We start from the raw sequence: 18,003 nt of genomic DNA, 5'->3' as shown, positions 1-18,003 counted from the left end.
AGAGTTCCGGAGGCCCAGGGGATCAGGCCCCCGTGGTTCCAATGACAGTCCCCTGGTGCCTTGTTGGTGCTTGCAGTGGTGCAGGGGTCAGACGGGCTGCCCGCGTGCATGCGTGTGTGCTGTCTCAGGCCTAGGAGCTTGTTTCTAAGGAACTTGGGGTTCTCGGCTGGACTGACAGCGCAGCAGATGAGGCGGTCGCCGTGCCCACCCCTGGCACCTGCGGCACTGCAAGGCGTGGCCCCCAAACAAAAGTTGGGTTCCACGCCTCCCCGTGCTCTGAGCTCTGATCCACAGGAACCCACCGGGCCGCCCAAAGCAATGTGCCCAGTGAAGCACATTGGGGACCCCCACACTGCATCTCCCACCTCGACCAGTGCTGTCCAGTACCGAGAGCTGCCCAGCCTTCCCGAGGTGGGGCCAGTTTGTGTCCCTCGTGATGTCCCCCCACTGGGGACTGCAGTGGGATGGCAGGCCAGGCAGCGTGACACACCTGAGACCCCCGCCGCCCCCCAGGCATCAGGGCGGAGCAGCTAAGGCGCCCCACACCCGTCTCAGGGTCCCTGCAGTCGCCACTGGACACTGTCTAGGGCTGGGTGGGAACAGACACACGTGCGAGGAAGGGACGCAGAGGACGTTTATTTAGGAACCTCGGTGAGAGACAATCCATCTTCCCAGCTGAGAGACAAAGCCTGCCCGGCGACACTGCAGTCCCCGGGGCTGGCCCCCGGCGGGCACTGGGCTGTCGTTGCCAGGGCGCCCGGGGCGACGCTGGCCTCGGGCCGGACGCCACCCTGGACACGGGTGGGGGCTGGCGGCGGCACCGGCGCGGCTTGGAGGGCCGCGTGGGGCAGGAGACCCCCGGGCGGCTCCCCGCGGCCGGTCACATCACGGTGCAGAACCTGGAGCGGCCCGTGTCCCTGGACGCGCGGCCCTTGCGGGTGTCCCGGACCAGGATGGCCTCGTTGCCGTACTGCGAGTACCAGGCGCTGCGGCTGCGGCTCAGGTAGGTCCCGGGCGGCCCCGCCTCCAGCTGCCGCTGCTGCTGCTGCCACACGGCCAGGGACGTGTCCCGGTAGCGCAGCCGCGCGTGGGCCTCGGACAGCGCCAGCGCGGCCAGCGGCGCGCGGCCGCCCATGCCGGGCCCGCCGCGGGGGCTCAGCCTCGGGCGGCCCCGGGGGGCGCGCGCGGGCCGGGCGGGGCGGGGCGGCCGCGAGCCCCCATCGGCGCCCCCGGGGGCGGCCCTGCACCCCCGGGGCCGCGGCGCCCTCGCGGGGGCTCCGGCCGGTCGCGGCGGCGGGCGGCGTCCGAGGCGCGTCCGGGAGGGTCGCCTGCGCCGGGAAGCCGCGGTCAGCCGAGAGCGTCCGGGGCCGGCGCCAGACCCCGCCCCGCCGCCCGAGCCCCCACCGCCCCGCGCCCCGTTACCCGCACTCGTCCCGCGCGTCCACCCGCCGCGGCCCCTCCCCGCCGCCCGCAGTCGGGCCCGCGCGCCGCCGAGCGCCGCGGGCGGGGGCGGGGCTTCCGGAGGGGCGGGGCTTCCGGAGGGCTTCCGGGGCGGGGCCGCGTCGCCATGGCAGCGCAGGCGTTGCAGCCGAGCGCCGAGCCGTCGAGGTCCAGGCACCGGCGGCGCCCGCCGAGCGCAGGTCCCGCGGCCGCCCGCCCGCGCCGCTGGACACCGACCCCCGGGAGGGGCGGGGGCGGGGTCTCTTCGCGGGCGTGGCGGCGCGAGGTGCGGGTGTTCCAGGAAGAAGCACGCACAGCGCTGGCTGGGAGGAGCTTGGGGGCGGAGGGTGCCTTGCTCTCTGGGACCTGGGTTCGAGTCCCCGGCCCTGCCGACCCGCTTGAGCACGGAGCGAGGAGTAGTCCCCGAGCATCGCCCGACGTGGCTCCAGAGGAAAGAAAATAAGTTGTTCTTCAGGAGAAACTTATGGACTTAAGTTTATACAGTAGGAAAGTAAAATGAGTAAACACGGAAGAGCTAAGCCTCCATCCCATACCCCAGAGGGAGAATCAGCCCGAAAACCACCCAAATACTCGGGTTGCAGCGAGGCTGAAAGAAGGCGGGACACAAAAGTGCATACAGGTCCAGGAGATCGGGCTCACTGCAGCCCAGCCCCTCTCGGAAGTTGCCCGCAGAGGGCAGAGACTGGGCTCCCAGAGATCTCTGAGTCCCCCAGACTCCGGAGAGTAGCCCCCTTGAATGCAAGAGCTTCAGAATTGCAGGAACGCGCCCGAGAGCACTGTGCCAGTGCAGCCTGTGTGAGCCGGGGTCAGGCACAGGCCAGGGCCAGGCAGGTGTGTTTGGTTAGTACACGTGCGCCGGGGGTAAGGATGCTTAGGCACATGTGTGTTGGGTAAGGCAGGTGTGCCTGGGGTGAGCATGCATGTTTTGGACTAGGCACGCGTGTGTCCAAGTTAGGCATACGTGTGTTTGACTAAGCACGTGTGTCTGGTTAGACATGCATGTGTGCTTGCTGCCACGGCCAGGCCTGGAGCCGTGTCTTCCCCCCCCCCCCCCGGGTCAGGTGTCTCTCTGCTTCTGTCTTCATCTCTCTATCTCTGTCGCTCTTGGCAGCTGGGTCCAGGCGTGGCTGGAGGGAGATGCCCCGCTGGAGGCAGGGGTGCCTGGGGCTCGCGGCGGACAGGAGTGAATGGCAGTGCCACTTGGCGGTTCCGGTCATATATGTGGGTCGTGTTTGGGGGGCTGTGGCCCTGCAGGGCAGAACCGGACAGCCCGGCCTTGGGCACCACCTGCGGAGTCCCAGGAGGGGCGTCACCCCTGGGGACCTCCCCTAGCAGATGGTGTGGGTGTGGGGCATGTCTGTGTCACCCAGCAGGGCCCCTGAGCACCTCAGGGACAAACTGTCCAGGAACCCACCAGAGGGTCACTGGGGAACTTCCGGGATGAAGCACCTGGAGGGCCTCGGAGGTGGAAACACAGGGACCCACCCAGGGAGGGGGCAGGGTGGGGACTTGCTCCCTGCACTGCGTGCTGGGGCCACTGGCCGCTGCTCGTGGTGATGGCCTGGGTCCATGGCTGCTCTCGGGTGCCCTGGTGCTGTATAGGTCAGGCGGTCACAGCCCCCGAGACCCTTACCCCAAGGTCATGTGCCCTGGCTTGGGGACTGGGTACGGACTTGCCCACCCAGCCCCCTGCCACCCCACTAGGGAAACGGGCGCAGGGACAATGTGCAGGCTTGCCCTCTGGCCAGTCACGGCCACAGGCAGTGCAGACGAGGGCAGCAGAGAGCTCACAGAAACTTTCCTGGTGGAAGGTTTGGGAAGGCCAAAGAGTGGCGGCCACAGAAATGGACCCTCTGGCCACCACACTAACTCTGCTCAGGGCTCACTCCCGGCTCTGTGCTCGGGGCTCACTCCCGGCTCTGTGCTCAGGGCTCATGCCTAGCTCTGTGCTTGGGGCTGACACCCGGCTCTGTGCTTGGGGCTTACTCCCAGTTCTGTGCTCAGGGCCCACTCCCAGTTCTGTGCTCAGGGCCCACTCCCGGCTCTGTGCTCAGGGATCACTCCCGGCTCTGTGCTCGGGGCTCACTCCCGGCAGTGCTCTGAGACCGTACGTGGTGCTGGGGATTGAACCTGGGTCAGCTGTGTGCAAGGCCAGCACCCTCTCCACTGTCCTATCACTCCGGCCCCTGCTCTCGAATTTTCTAGAGAACGCGAGCCTGTCCTGGCGCCTTGGGGGGTGCGTTGCTCAGGTGGGTGGGTTCTGAGGAGCTGCCGGTCTGGCCGAGTTGCCCTGAACCCAGAGCTCCGGGCCCAGCAGGCTGCTCCGGGCAGGTGGACATGCGCCCTTTGCCCCTTTTCCGCTGCGTCCTTGGGGAGTTCCGACTTCCTCCACCCCCTCGGTGAGCACAGCCCCCGCCCCGCCTGTCCAGTGCAGCCACCACCGCCCGTGTCCCTCCTCCCGAGGGCTCCGGGGTGTGCTGGGTGGCAGCGTGGGTCAGGGCTCAGGCCGGGTGGTGCTGAGGGCTGCGACGGGCCTGGGGCAGGGCTCCGGGGTGTGGGAGCTGCTCCCTTTCCCTCTCGCACGCGCCCTCGAGTGAGCCAGTCATGGGGTGTGGGATCTCCGTGGAGTTTCCCAGTTATTCAGGGTCCCCCCCAGAGGTACTCAGGTGCTCGGTGCTCGACCCTGCGTGGTGGGGCTCACCCGGGCAGGTCTGCGCCTCTGCCCTGCGCCTTCGCCTCAAACCCCCACTTACGGGCAAGACTCAGGGGGTGGCTCGAGCGAGTGTGAGCCCCAAGTTCCGTCTGAGCTGACTCAGGCCTGGCCCCCGCCGCCTGCTCCTGTCCTGTCCTGGCGAGGGACCGCGGAGCACGCGTGTCAGCACCACGGGATGAGCCACGCCGGCACGCCCTCTGCCGGGCCACTTCCCGTCACAGCCGCAACACGACCACAGCAGAGCCCCTGCCAGCACAGGCCATCCAGAACTTTCCGTGCCGCTGCAGCCCCTGGCCGAGCACCGCTATTGGCCTTTCCTGGCCCCAAGCTGCCCGCGGGGCATGGTCCTGGCATCCCCGGTCGGTGGAGCGGACCCACGGGCCCGATGGGGCAGCGGGGAGTGGGGTGAGCCCTGTGGCGCCCCGAGAGGGTCTGCAGGGAGGGGGCCGGGGAGACGCTCAGCCCGAGCTGGGGCTTGCGCTGGGGTCCGGGATTGCCCCCAGCGTTCCTGCTCGCAAGCGGCACCAGGGGGACCCCAGGCCCGAGCCCGAGGCAGCAGAAGCAGGCCCGGCCCGCGGCAAGGCGGCCACTGCCAGCGCTGCTTGGCCCCTGCTGGGGACAGCGGCAGTGCTCAGGGGCCCCTCCTGGCCTCGTTCTCAGGCTTGTCCCCAAAGGTGAGCTCGGGACCCCGCCGTGCTGGGGACCACCGTGGGCGCCTGCATGCAGAGTGGGTGGCCGCAGCTCCGAAAATGGAGTCCAAGGCCGGAGTCCGGGAGGCCAGCCAGCTGCGGGCCTCGGCCTGGCCCCTGGGCCTCGCCTGGTCTCTGAGTCAGAGGCGGCCATGGTGGGCGGGGGACGGGTTGCCCTGGCCTCGGCACGGGACGAGCTGCGGGAGGCCGTGTCCTTCGTGGCAAAGGGGTACCCACCCTGCGGCCAGGGACTTGGCCCCCTCACTGGTGGTCAGTGTCGTCTTTCGCCCTGGGCGGGAGTCCGCAGGCCCCCTGCAGCCAGGTCACCCGTGGGGCGGTGGCGGGCGGAGCCGGGGACCCCAGGACTGTGACATTCTCGTCATCCCAAGACGCTTGAGGCCCTGGGGCTGCCCCAACTGCCTGTCTCCTCCGGGGAGGCCCTACAGCCAGGGAACGGGGCAGCAAGTGGGTGGGCGTGGCCAAAGTTGGCCCCGCAGCCACCCGACAGGCCTGCCCTTGCGCCCTCGGCCCTGGGGAAACTGAGAGATGCAGCCCAGGATGGAGCGACCTGGGCACGAGAAGGGCCCCTCCAGCCCGCCGTGCCGGGAAGGCAACACGCCTTCCCACGGGGCCTTCTCGGGTGCGGAGGCGGGAGAGACGCAGGGACGACGGTAACGGGGGTGGGGGGGAGGTCGGCAGGGTGGGTGGGAAGCTGAGAGGATGAGTGGGTGCACGGAAGGACAGGTGGGTCGAGGGTGAGTGGGCACAAGGGGGAGGGGGCGACGTGAGGTCCCCCGTGGTGCTCAGGGCTGACCCTGGCCCCACGCTCAGGGTCACTCCTGGTGGTGCTTGGGGGGCCGTACTGGGTGCCGGGGCTCGGACTCACGGGGGCCGCGTGCACGGCCAGCACCTGTTGTGGGTCTCGGCCCCATGTGTGGGGCTCCGGGGGGCCTGTGCAGAAGCCGGGGCCCGCGCTTGCCCCAGGCATGGAGGCTGAGCTGAGCTGCCCGTGAACCGGGCCTGAGGGGCCGGGCCGCTGCCCAGGTGCTCAGGGCGCCCAGGCGGGCAGGAGGAGTGCTCCGGCTGATCTTGGTGACCCCTGGTCCCAGCTGGGGAGGGCGACCCCGGGGACGCCCAGTGGATGCCCGGGAGGCGGGGAGATGGGGCCCCCCCAGCCCCTCGGGTCACGGGTCTGCGGCAGAGGTGAAGCCAAGCCCCACCCTCCCGTCAGCTCTGCCGCGCCCCCGCGCAGGCACCCCTGCTCTGCCCTCTGGGACCTGCCCGTGGATCAGAGGGCAGCCGCCAGCTGAGTGCGGGTCCAGGTGTCGTCCAGGGCGGGCGGACACCTTCCCCAAAGCCTCCTCTCGGGCCCCGTCCTGGCGGGCTCTGCCGGCTTCTCCCGGGGCCAGGGGGACGGCAGTGCCCGTGGGGTGGCCCACAGGGGCTGGGTGACATGCAGCAGGCCCTGGGGACAGCCACCGGCCACCCCTGTCCTGGGGAAGGGGCTGCCAGGAGCACCTGATCTGTGTCCCCCGCTAATTAGGGGTCCCCACCTTGTGGGAAAAGGGTCTTGGGGCCTACGGGAGAGCCCCCGTCAGTGCCCCTCTTGCAGCTGTGTCAGACCGTGTGTGCGGGGCTGTGTGCGGGGTTGTGTGAGCATCAGGCGTGTGTGCGGGCCGGGCTTCTCTCCCCGCCTGCCACCGGGTCCCTTTGCCTGGAGCCCATAGCGCGTCTGCAGCGGACAGACGGAGGGAAGGACTGGCCCCTGGGCAGTGCAGGCTGGCAGTGTAGACGCAGGGCCGGCAAGTACAAAGGCCGGGCAGGCATTCGGGGCGCGGAGCCCAGGGCAGAGCTGCGGGAGGGGGACACCAGCTCCCCCCGGGCCGAAAGGCGGGGGGGGGGGGGGGGGCGGGGCTCTCAGCAGGACACCGGGTCTGGGCTTGCCGCCCGCGGTGCAGGGCAGACCAGGGGGTCGAGGGCCACGCGCGCGGCAGCTGCGGCGCCTGACCGGGTTCGGGTTCGGGCCGGCGCTGCACTCCTGGTACCCGAGGTCCCTCTGCTTTCCTGCGGGGCGGTCCGGCACCCCGACACCCCAGGGGCCGGGCGGGCGCTGAGCGCGCGGGCCCTCGGCCCCTGCCCCCCCCACGTGGGCTGCAGCCTGGCCCGGCAGCCGCCCGGCTCGCAGAGGGCGCGAGGGCGCGGGACGTTCTGGAGCGGGTGCTCGGCTGCCGCGTGCTCGGCCTGCGCTCGGACCCGCCCCGCCGCCTCCCGGGGCCCACGGGGCCCCCCGCCCTCGCCCCCGGCCCGGCGACCCCGGCCCCCCGGCCCCCCGGCCGCCGCCAGGGGGCAGCAGGCGCGCTCGGGCCGGGGGCCGGCGGGGAGGCCGCGGGGGCCGCGGGGGGCCGCGGCGGGCGGGCACGCGGGCTGGGGCCCGGGCGCGGCGAGGGGGCGTGGGGCCGCCCGCGCCCCGGGAGTGGCCGGAAGGGGGTCCCGCCCCGGCCCCGCGGCCTTTGTGCGTGCGGCGCGGGGGGCGGCCCGCGCCCCGCCCCTCCCGCCGCCCCCTTCGCGGCGGCCGCGGGGCAGGAAGTGGGGGCGGGGGCGGCGCCGCGGCCCGCCCCGCCCCGGCCGCGCCCCCCGCGCCCCCCGCGCGCCCGAGCCCGGAGCCGCCGATCGGACGCGGGGCGCGGGGCCCGCGCGAACAAAGCGGCCGCCGGGCTTTGTCTCGGCATGCGGGGCCCGGCGGCGGCGGCGGCGGCGGGGGGCGCGTGAGGGGCGCCGAGGACGCGCAGGCCCCGCCCCGCCCCCGCGGGCGGCCGGGATGCCCCGCGGCCGCCGCACTCGCGCCCGCGCCGCGCGCTGAGCGGGCCATGGAGCAGTGGCGGCAGTGCGGCCGCTGGCTCGTGGACTGCCGGGTGCTGCCGCACGACCACCGCGTGCTCTGGCCCTCGGCCGCCGTCTTCGACCTGGCGCAGGCGCTGCGCGACGGCGTGCTGCTGTGCCAGCTGCTGCACCAGCTCTGCCCCGGCTCCGTGGACCTCAAGGACATCAACTTCCGGCCGCAGATGTCGCAGGTGAGGCCGGCCGCGGGCGCCGCGCCCCCCGCCGCGCTCCCCGCCCGCCGCCCGCCCGGCCCCGCGCCCCGCGCCCGCCGCGCGCCCCGCGCCCCGCGCCCGTCCCGGCCGCGCGCCCCGCGCCCCGCGCCCCGCGCCCGCCCCGGCCGCGCGGGCTGACTCCCGGGAGTGCCCAGTGCCCGCCGCTGTTGCCTACAGGGGGCTCGGAAGGCCATGGGGGGGGTCCCGGGTGGCTCCACCTTCTCCATCCAGGGCTGGGACAGGACCCCAGAACCCAGAGGATCCCCTCGGACCCTCAGATGTGGCCTTTGTCATACGCGGGGCTTCGGCCCGCGGGTCCCTGCGAGCTAAGTCAGGCGGGTCACCCCACCCCGCCTGCAGGCCACCCCGGCCCTCACCCCGCCGCGTGCCCGGCAGGACGCAGGGACCTTTCTCCGCGGCCCCCTGCTGCCCGCAGGGTCGGCGCCGTCCACTGCGGGGCAGGACCGTGGGGGAGGCAGTGCGTCACCGCTGGCCTGGTGGCCCCTGGCCTCTGCCCTTTTCGCTTCGCGGCTGGTTTCCCGGAGCCCTGCGGGCGCACCCCCTCCCAAGCGCCGGCCTCTGACAAAGGCTGAGCCCTGCGCGGCCCAGCTGGCTTGGCGCAGCTGCCCAGCCTGGGACTTGGGGGTTCAGCCAGGGAGGGCCCCCACCTGAGCAGGACCACGCAGGGACGCCCTCCCTGGCCAGCAGCCACTCAGCCTGCGGACGGAGCGGGTTCGGGGCCCTCCCTTGCTCGGGGGTACCTCCAAGCGGGGAAGCCCTTCCGGGTATCAGGTCAGGGTAGGGTGGGCGGCTGGGCAGGTGTGGGGGGGGAAGGGAGGGTGCAGTGGCGGGCGGGGGTGAGAGGGAGAGTCCTCGTCCCAGCAGGGTCACTGTCCGGACCGTGGGATGGGGCCAGGGGGCTCCTGCCACGTGCCACTGGGCAGGACTTGGGGCTCGGCACCCCCCTCCCACTGCACTGGGCTGGAGGGCCCACTACCAGTTCAAGGGGCCCCCCGTGCCTTGCCCTGACCCCAGACGGAACCAAGAGCTCGGCTGTGAGCACTGTGCCCGGAGCTCGGGGGTCCTAGGGTGTCTTTCTGGGGTGGTGGGGTGCGCACCCATCTCCCCAGGCCCCACGCTGCCTGCTTGCCCGCCTCCTGCTCCGGCCTCTGCGTCTCAGCCCAGCTGGGCGCCTGCCCCCGGGGCTGCCCCGAGTGCGGAACTGGTCGGGCGGCAGGTGCGGCCTGGGCTTACTCAGTTCCCGTGCCTGGAGGCAGCGGCCTTCACCCTGCTAATGAGGCGTGTGAGGGCCGCCTCGCCCAGGGCCAGGAGGAAGCCCAGCGCAGAGCGGACCGGCCCGGGGTTGTCTCCGGCCTGCACCCCCTGTGCTGCGCTGGAAGACACCCCCCTTTGGGGATGTTTTTGTTTTGAGCCACACTAGGCAGTGCTCAGGCTCACTCCTGGCTCTGTGCTCGGGGCTGACTCCCAGCTCTGTGCTTGGGGCTGACTCCCAGCTCTGTGCTTGGGGCTGACTCCTGGCTCTGTGCTCGGGGCTGACTCCTGGCTCTGTGCTCAGGCTCACTCCCGGCTCTGTGCTCAGGCTCACTCCTGGCTCTGTGCTCGGGGCTGACTCCCGGCTCTATACTCGGGGCTGACTCCTGGCTCTGTGCTCGGGGCTGACTCCTGGCTCTGTGTTCGGGGCTGACTCCCGGCTCTGTGCTCAGGCTGACTCCCGGCTCTGTGCTCAGGTTCACTCCTGGCTCTGTGCTCAGGCTCACTCCTGGCTCTGTGCTTGGGGCTGACTCCCGGCTCTGTGCTCAGGACTTACTCCTGGAAGTGCTGGGAGGCCCACATGGGGCTCGGGGACAGAATGGGGACAGCTGTGAACAGGATCGGTGTTCCCCCCCCCCTCGTGCCCCCTGTGCTGCTCTCCGGCCTGGAGGCGCCTGTGTGTGAGCTGGGGCCCCCTCTCCAAGGAAGCCTCCCTTGTGCCATCCCCTCCTCCTCTGCCCCCGCTCTGTGCGCAGTGGACCCCTGCGAGGCCTGCACTGGGAGCCCCGCAGGGCCTGGTGCTGCCTGTCAGGGCCCGCCGTGGGGCAGCTGGCTCAGGCTTCTCCCCCGGAGCCTCCTCTGCTTCCCGGACACCTCGGGGGGGGGGGCTGTCCTCGTGCCTGCGGGGTGTTGGTGGGGGCTCCCGACCAGGCCTCATGGTGTGGGGGTCCCGTTCTTCCCTTCCCCCCCCCCGCTCCCGTGCACAGGTGAGGGAGGCATGTACAGGTGAGGGAGGCGTGCACAGGTGAGGGAGGCGTGCACAGGTGAGGGAGGCGTGCACAGGTGAGGGAGGCTCGCACTCGGGGGGCTGGAGGGCAGGGCATCGAGAACTGGCCTCGCCAGGACTGACCCCTGAGCACGGCTGAACCCGACTCGACCCTCCCCCCCCCCCCCCCCCCGGCTCCCGTGAAGGGGTCGCAGTTCCTGGGGCACCTCTCCCAGCTGTGCTGCTTCCGGTGCCTCGGGCCTGACCGGACACGCCCCGCTGGACGCTGTGCAGAGGGCCAGGCCCCCGGGCTTTCCCTCTGTCCAGGCCGGCCAGTCGTGAGGGCAGAGGCCACGGCCTCTCCTGCCCACTCCTGCTGTGCCCCGGCCTGTGCTGCCCGGGGGCGTGGTGGGCACTGGCGGGCGGTGGGCGCGTAGGTGGTCTTGAAGGTGCCTCTGGCGTGCCCCGAGGGCGCTGCGTATCTGGCCCCGGCCCGGGTCTGTGGTCTGGGCGCCCGGCCTCACCTCTCGTGAACCCGGGGTCCGAGGCTGGGGCTGAAGACTTGCTGCCCCGGCTGACGCTGCGTCCCCAGGGCAGGCGTGGCCGCGGCCTGTCCAGCGCTGTGGTGGGGCACGGCTGTCCTTCACTCCTAGGCATGTCCCTGCCGGCTTGGCTGCCCCTGGCCGACAGGACAGGCACACGGGGCCGGGCTGGGGAGACCCCCACTGAGCTCCTGCGCGGAGCCCCCGGGACTGACCCCCGGGACTGACCCCTGTGGACTGACCCTGTGAGCTGACCCCCGGGACTGACCCCAGGGACTGACCCCTGGGACTGACCCCAGGGACTGACCCCTGGGACTGACCCCATGAGCTGACCCCCGGGACTGACCCTGTGAGCTGACCCCCGGGACTGACCCCAGGGACTGACCCCTGGGACTGACCCCAGGGACTGACCCCTGGGACTGACCCCATGAGCTGACCCCCGGGACTGACCCCTGTGAACTGACCCCTGTGGACTGACTCCAGGACTGACCCCCGGAACTGACCCCTGGGACTGACCCCCGGGACTGACCCCTGTGGACTGACCCCTGGGACTGACCCTGTGAGCTGACCCCTGTGGACTGACCCCTGGGACTGACCCCGGGAGCTGAGCCCCTCAGGAGTGACCCACGCTGGCTCCCGCCTGGGCCTGCGGGACTTGTGGTGACCGTGCTGTCCCTGTGCTCGCCTGGCGGAGGGCCGAGGGCCTCGTGCTCTCGGGGGCCGTGGCCTGCACCGGGCTCCAGAGCGTCAGATTCCTGCTTCCCCCCACACCCCTGGGCGTCCGGAGTGGCCCCGGCCAGGCAGCGTCCACTCTGACCTCTGGCCCTGCGCTGTCCGCCAGGCTGGAGCGGGCGTGGGGTGGGCAGGGTGCCCACCGCCATCGGCCGTCCCCCGTCCCTGGCACACGTGTGGCCTGCAGGGCCTGTCCGGGCCGCACCCCTGGAGGGCTCGCGGGACATGTGCGGGGCGGGGAGCGCCCTGCTCGCCCCCCCTACTGCAGCCGCCCGTGGGCAGTGGGCGCCTGTGTCCGGCCGGCCACTGCCCTGGCCTGTCTGTCTGCACCAGGAAGTCCTGTGGCCGCTGTCCCCCGTCAACATCCTCTGTCCGTGTCCCGGATGGCGACCTCGTATCCGCTGCTCCGCCCAGCGGCCGCCCTGCCCTTAACGCCTCTGCGGCCTTGCCGTGGTCACTCCCCGCGGGTGGGCAGAGACCCCCGGCTGTGCGGGGGGGCCGCCGGGCTCTGGCCCAGCCTCCAGGGGACACAAGAGCTCCTGACCCTGCCCAGACCTGGCGTGGTGAGGGTCCCGCCTATCCACCCGCCCCGAGAACATGTTCCCCCGCACTGTGAGCCTCGCACATGCGTGCTTGTGTATGTGTGTGTATACACACACGTACACACATGTACACGTGTGAACACATGTGCAGACACGTATACACATGCAGATACACTCCTGAGCACAGCAGTGTGCACATACACAGGTGCACATTGACAGTGTTCTCACGAGCACACACATGCGCACACGCGTGTACCAGGCCGCTGTCTGCTCGTGGCCTGTGTGCTGGGCCCGGCACGGCCCTGTGTTGGCCACTTCATCCATCTGCCTTTTTCCGACTTACTCTGCACTCGGCTCACTCCTGGTGGGCGCGCACGACCAGGTGTGGTGCCGGGGAGGGAGTCCGGGTTGGCCGGAGTTGGCACCTCCTCCCTGTGCTGTCAGTGGACTTTCTCCCGGAGCCGTGCTGCAGCTTCAGGCCTCTCTGCTGGCCCCTCCCCTCCTCCAGGGAGTCCTCCTGGATTCCCCCAGCTCCCTGCCGCCTACAGCCTACAGGCTTTGCGGAGTGTTTGTTTCTGAAGTAGCTACATCATGGGCATGGTTGGCCCTCGGGGCTTCTTTTAGGGGTGCAGATGGGGGGCGATCCTGGGGCCAGCACAGCTGGAGGAGCCCCCTAGGGCTGTCGGCCCTGCTGTGAAGGAGGCAGGTGAATGGGGTAGAGTGGGGCCGGCAGGTGCAGCCCGGTTCCCTGCCTGGGCGGGGCTGGGGCCTGGACCCCCTCTCTGGGGTGTGCATGGGCGGGCTGGGCGGGGACCCCTCCTCCTGGAGAGCCCTCCCTGCCCCCGGGCCTTCTCCTCAGTGTGGTTCGGGTGCCCTGGGGGCCTGCTCGCCCTCTGCCCTGTCTGGGGGTGGGCGGGAGAGGCGAGTCTCCGGGGCGAGGGACAGGCCCCTCCCGGAGCCGCCCCCCCCCCCACCTGGGGCGGTGCGGGGAGGGGGCAGGCCACGGTGTGGGGCGTCTGGGGTGACAGTGGGGTACCAGGCTTGCACCCGGCCCAGGCCATGCGCACCCCCGTTTCTGCCGTGACGGGGACCCCCAGGCTCTGGCCGAGGGGTGCAGGCTGGGCACTCCCGCACCGCAGCAGTGACCCGTCCCCCACACCCCAGTCCCGGACAGTCCCGAGCCTGTTGCACCTCCCTGGCCTACTCCACCTCGGCTGGGGGGTCGGGCCCCCCGCGCAGCCCCTTCCCAGAGCCGGGGTTGGCGGGACCCCCGGGTCGGGGGTCTGTCCTCTGCTGTGCCTGCACCCCAGCCTCCCCCGGGGCGCCTCCAGCTGGCCCCGGCCTGGGGCTCCGCTCCGCTGCCCTCTCACTTCCCGCCTCTGTGGCCTCTCCCGAAATAGCCCCGGGGCTGAGCACCTTCCCAGCAGCTCAGCTTCCCCTGCCCGCCCCACCCCCACCCCACCCCAGGGTGCGCCTGGAGCCGTGGGGGACATTCCTGGCCCAGGGCTGCTGCCCAGCTAACAATGGCGCCCCGCCCAGGGCAGCAGAGTCCAGCTCCCGCCTGGCCGCGCCCCGCCCTCCTGCCCCGCCCCCTCCCCGCCGCGCCCCCCCGCCCCCGTCACCCTGGCGACACCCCGAAACTGAGCATCGGGCTCCCTGTGCCCCCCCCGCCTGAGGCCTCTGCCCGGTTCCCTCGGCCCCGGGGGGGGGGGGTGCAGGGGGTGGGGCCCCTGATTTGGTTTTCCACGCGCTGCTGGACGCCGTGTGGGCGTGTGGGTGCGGCCCACAGAGTTCCCCTGGCGGGGAGCGGGAGGGCCAGAGGCTGCTCGGTGGCTGTGGCTCCCTGGGGACTCCGGCGCCTGGCTGTGACCCGGAGATGGGGGGAGCAGCTGCTTCCCACGGTGTGGGCGTCCCAGGAGGCGCGGGAGGGAGGCGCCTCCCTGCACCCCGCGCCCACACGGGCCGCACACACTCTGCCCCACGTGTACACAGCCCTGCACATGCTCCTCCCCACGTGTACACAGCCCTGCACACGCTCCACCCCACGTGTACACAGCCCTACACACGCTCCGTCCCACGTGTACACAGCCCTGCACACGCTCCGTCCCACATGTACACAGCCTTGCAACGCTCCACCCACGTGTACACAGCCCTGCACACGCTCTGCCCCACGTGTACACAGCCCTGCACATGCTCCACCCCACGTATACACAGCCCTGCACATGCTCTGCCCCACATACATAGCCCTGTGTCCACATGGGCCTGCACATGCTCCGCCCCACACGTACACAGCCCTGCACACGCTCCATCCCACGTACATAGCCCTGTGTCCACACGGGCCCACACACGCTCCGCCCCGTGTGCCCGCTCTGTGCTGCCCGCCCGAGTGTGCTGGCACGGGTGGGCTCAGGGCCAGTCCTGAGCCGGTCCCTGGCCGGATGCCATGAAAGGCCTGTGGCACCTGGGGACAGCAGCTGGGGAGTGGGTGCTGCGTGGCTGCCGTTCTCTGGTGGCCTGTGAGCAGTGGCAGCGGCGGGAGGGCAGCCGGCCTTGCTTGCCGTGTGGGCGTGGCTGGGGTCTCTGCCCCGGGGTCCCACACCCCGTCGGCCGCCTGTGAGTATGTGTATGCGTGTTAATGCACATGCGTATGTGCAAGCGTGTGGTGGAGTTGGCAGTGCCAGGCGGTGCTGTCCGTGGAGGGCGTGTGCGTGTGCACGCGTGGGCCCTGGCGTGGGCCCGGTCCTGAGGCTGCGGCCCCCCGTGGCACTAGGCACCAAGCAGAGCCGCTAGCCCACCCGCCCGGCCCCTCCCGCCTCAGCCTGGTGCGCTGGGGACCCCTTGGCAGCCAGGGCGGGGCTTGGTGCGCGGGCTGGAATCCGAGGGCGCTGGTTCCCCGCAGCCCCCGCCTCAGCCCGGTGGTCTAGCCCCGCCGCCCACCCCCTCCTCTGGAGATCCGCAGCTGCGCCTCTGAAATGGAAATGAAGCCTTTGGGGTGGCCTGGAGGCCAGAAATAGAGGGGGATTAATTCCTCTCCCAGATGGGGGCTGGTTCACTGCGCGGCAGGCAGGGGCTTGTTCTGGGTGCCCACCGAGCTGGGGCGGAGAAGGGGGGTCCTGCCTCACCCAGACGTCCCGAGGGATCTGGGACTATGTTGACAGTGCTCAGGGCTGACTCCTGGTCCCGTGCTCAGGATCACTCCTGGTCAGGCTCGGGCCCGTGGCGGCTGTGCAGGGCCAGCGCCTGCCCCGTGCTGCCCCCGGCGGGTGTCACCCTGGGCTGACACCCGTGTCTCGCTCCCAGGGCCTTCCGGCGCCCGGCCTTCCCCGCGCTGCGCTGCCTGGGGTGGCCCTAGTGTCGGCGTGGCCGAGGGTGTGGCCGTCTCCCACCGCCACGCGTCCCCCTGGGGCAGGCTGCAGGGGCCTGTCCAGCTGTCCTCGTTGGAACAGCTGCCCTGAGCTGGGCCCGCGTCAGAACTGTAAGACTTTCTTCCTGCCGGGACACTGAGGCAAAGTGTCCCAGGCCCCGCTGGGCTCTCTGGGCTGGCGTGGGGGTGTCTGTGACACGGGGGGGGGACCCTGGCCAGCACCCCCGGGGATGGTTCCTGTGCAGGCAGGGGTGTGCGAGCGGCCTCGGCCCAGGAGAGCTCCTCCCCTGCTGCCTGCCGTGTAGTCTCCTGTGGGTGCTCATTGCTTGGTGCCCCACAAGTGCTCAGCCTGCCCACTGGACTGGACTCCGTTTTCCCCTGTTGATTTCCGAGCCTGGTGGAGCTTCTCTGGCTTGTGGCGCAGACCGGTGGTCCCTGAGGTCAGAGCCGGAGGGCCCTGGGCAGGGTGCTCGGTCTGAGAAGTGGGTGCCCGTGCGGGGTGCCCAAGGCAGCGTCCCTGGGGGGCAGCGGGGGCTCGTCAAGCATGTGCCTGGCTCCGCGTGGCCTCTGAGCCCCGTGTTGCCCCGGTGACCCCAGATCAAGCAGGCCCAGGAGATGGGTCAGGCTTGATCCCCAGAGCACAGAGCCAGGAGTACTCCTGAGACCAGAACCAGACCCAGAGCCTTAAACCCGAGATTCCTCCCCGCCCCGGGCCAGGCTCGAGCCGAGCTGAGGGCCAGGAGAACAGCAGGCGGCCAGCGCGCCCACCTGCTGCCACCCACGGACCCCCTCCTGGTACAGCCAGGGCAGGGGGACAGGTTTCCTGGGGCAGTGGCTTGGGGACCAGCAGGGTGTCAGCAGACACCGGGCGTGTGGACAGACAGACACCGGGCGTGTGGACAGACAGACACGGGGCGTGTGGACAGACACCGGACGTGTGGACAGACAGACACGGGGCGTGTGGACAGACAGACACCGGGGTGTGTGGACAGACAGACACCGGACATGTGGGCGTATGCCCTGGCGTGGGCAGACGCCGGGGAGTGTAGGAAGGTGCCGGGGGGTGTGGGCGCTGAGGGTCCATTGCAGGGGGGTCCTAGAGATGTGCGGGGCGGGCAGGGGTCCCTCTCCGGGCTGCTCCTGCTCGCTCAGCGCCTGGTGAGACGTCCTCGGGGCCCTCCAGAGCCCGCCCTGGTCAGCCTCTGAGGCCCCGCCCGTGGGGGATGGCCGAGGGACGGTGGGGGGGGACGTGCCTCGGGGCCTTGTTTCCTCACGGCTTATCACCCTCTGCGCATGACGGGGGTGTGGACATCGGTGCGGCCCCTCTGGGCAGTGGCCAGCAGCTGCTGCCCCCATCTCCTCCTCCCAGCCCAGCCCGCGCGCTCTGTGTGGAGACGCGGGGTCCGAGGGGGCGGTGGGCGCTGGGCCGGGCCGTGAGCCCCATCCCACATGGCGGCCATCCAGTCTCCGGCCGTGTAATTAGCTCTGGGCCAGGCGCCGCGGGCGGGTGGACGGAGAGAGGCGCAGGCGGAAGCCAGAGACGGGCAGGGTGGACTCTGCCCCGGGTGTGCCCGGCAGCTCCTGCGGGCACGTGGCCGCCCCCGTGGTCTGTTGCTTACTTACTCCCCGGGGTGGACCTGTGGGTCATGCTGTCCCCTGCATGTCCACTCCCACTGCTCTTAGGCCCTGTCACGCCGCAGCCACTGGGGCGTCTGCACTGGCTCTGTCCAGCTCCCCTGGCCTTGGCCATGCTCTGGCCTGGAGGACACCCCCTGGCCCAGTGCTGGGCTCTGGTCCCCCACACTGTGCCCCTGACCTCGGCAGCTCCCGGGGTGTACCCACATCTGCGCCCCGCGGGCGCCTGGAGTTTGGGCATCTGGAGTTTGGTGGATGGATACGTAGACTCCGGTGGACTGGGCTCAAGGCTGCGCGGCCCCAGGCCCTGTCCCGTTCTGTCCTCGTCTGCATGTCCACATCCTTGTCCCTGTCCTGTCCCTGTCCCGTCCCCAGCCCGTCCCCAGCCCGGCCCTGCCCCGCCCCCCACGCGTTGGCGAGCCCAGCGCAGGGGTGCCCGGGGCTCGTCGGGGAATTCCGGGCTCTCCGGCCTCTGTGGCTGTCCGTGGGGCCCCATCACGTGTCCAGTATCTGGGGGGGTCTGTGCCTTAGGATGGGGTGTATGTGCATTGTAGAATTGTGCCTCATGTGGAGCGCACCCATGTGCCCTCACGTACATGTGCACGAGTCCAGGTGTCCCCATACGCACACAGGCAGCACTATGCATGCATACGTGTAGGCGTGTGCAGCACATGTGTGAGCACTCGTGTTCTCACATGTGTTCTCATGTGTACGTGTGCTGAGTCGCTGGGCGAGGCTGTGGGTGGGTTGGGGTGCCCCAGGCAGGTTGGACGCGGCCCTGACCGGTCCCTCTCTCCCACAGTTCCTGTGTCTGAAGAACATCCGCACCTTCCTCCGGGTGGGCCACGATGTGTTCGGACTCCGCAGCTCTGACCTCTTCGACCCCTTTGACCTGTTCGATGTCCGGGACTTCGGGAAGGTGAGTGAGCTCGCCCCGCCAGCACTGAACCACCCCGTCTTGTGTGCTCGGGGCGAA

At 71.0% G+C, this 18,003-nt stretch overlaps 2 protein-coding genes across 11 annotated transcripts in view; one reads left to right on the top strand and one right to left on the bottom strand.

The window, feature by feature from the left end:
- Positions 1–616: 616 nt before the first annotated feature.
- Positions 617–1,198, bottom strand: BRD3OS (BRD3 opposite strand). Its single transcript, XM_055133292.1, has one exon. The coding sequence runs from the start codon at positions 1,133–1,135 to the stop codon at positions 881–883; it is 255 nt and encodes an 84-aa protein (XP_054989267.1). The 5' UTR covers positions 1,136–1,198; the 3' UTR covers positions 617–880.
- A 6,426-nt stretch (positions 1,199–7,624) lies between these two features.
- Positions 7,625–18,003, top strand: part of VAV2 (vav guanine nucleotide exchange factor 2) — a 49,217-nt gene continuing 38,838 nt past the window's right edge. For all 10 annotated transcript variants that reach the window (XR_008629337.1, XR_008629336.1, XM_055132986.1 and 7 more), the window contains exons 1-2: positions 7,625–7,934; positions 17,830–17,946. Coding sequence is in view for 8 of the 10 variants with exons in the window: in XM_055132986.1 (XP_054988961.1) it covers positions 7,731–7,934; positions 17,830–17,946 (321 nt within the window). In the remaining 2 variants the exon portion in view is untranslated. The remainder of the gene's footprint in view (positions 7,935–17,829; positions 17,947–18,003) is intronic.

Source organism: Sorex araneus, chromosome 1, assembly GCF_027595985.1.
Source record: "Sorex araneus isolate mSorAra2 chromosome 1, mSorAra2.pri, whole genome shotgun sequence".
Lineage (NCBI taxonomy): Eukaryota > Metazoa > Chordata > Mammalia > Eulipotyphla > Soricidae > Sorex > Sorex araneus.
This window is presented reverse-complemented; position numbering and strand designations above follow the sequence as displayed.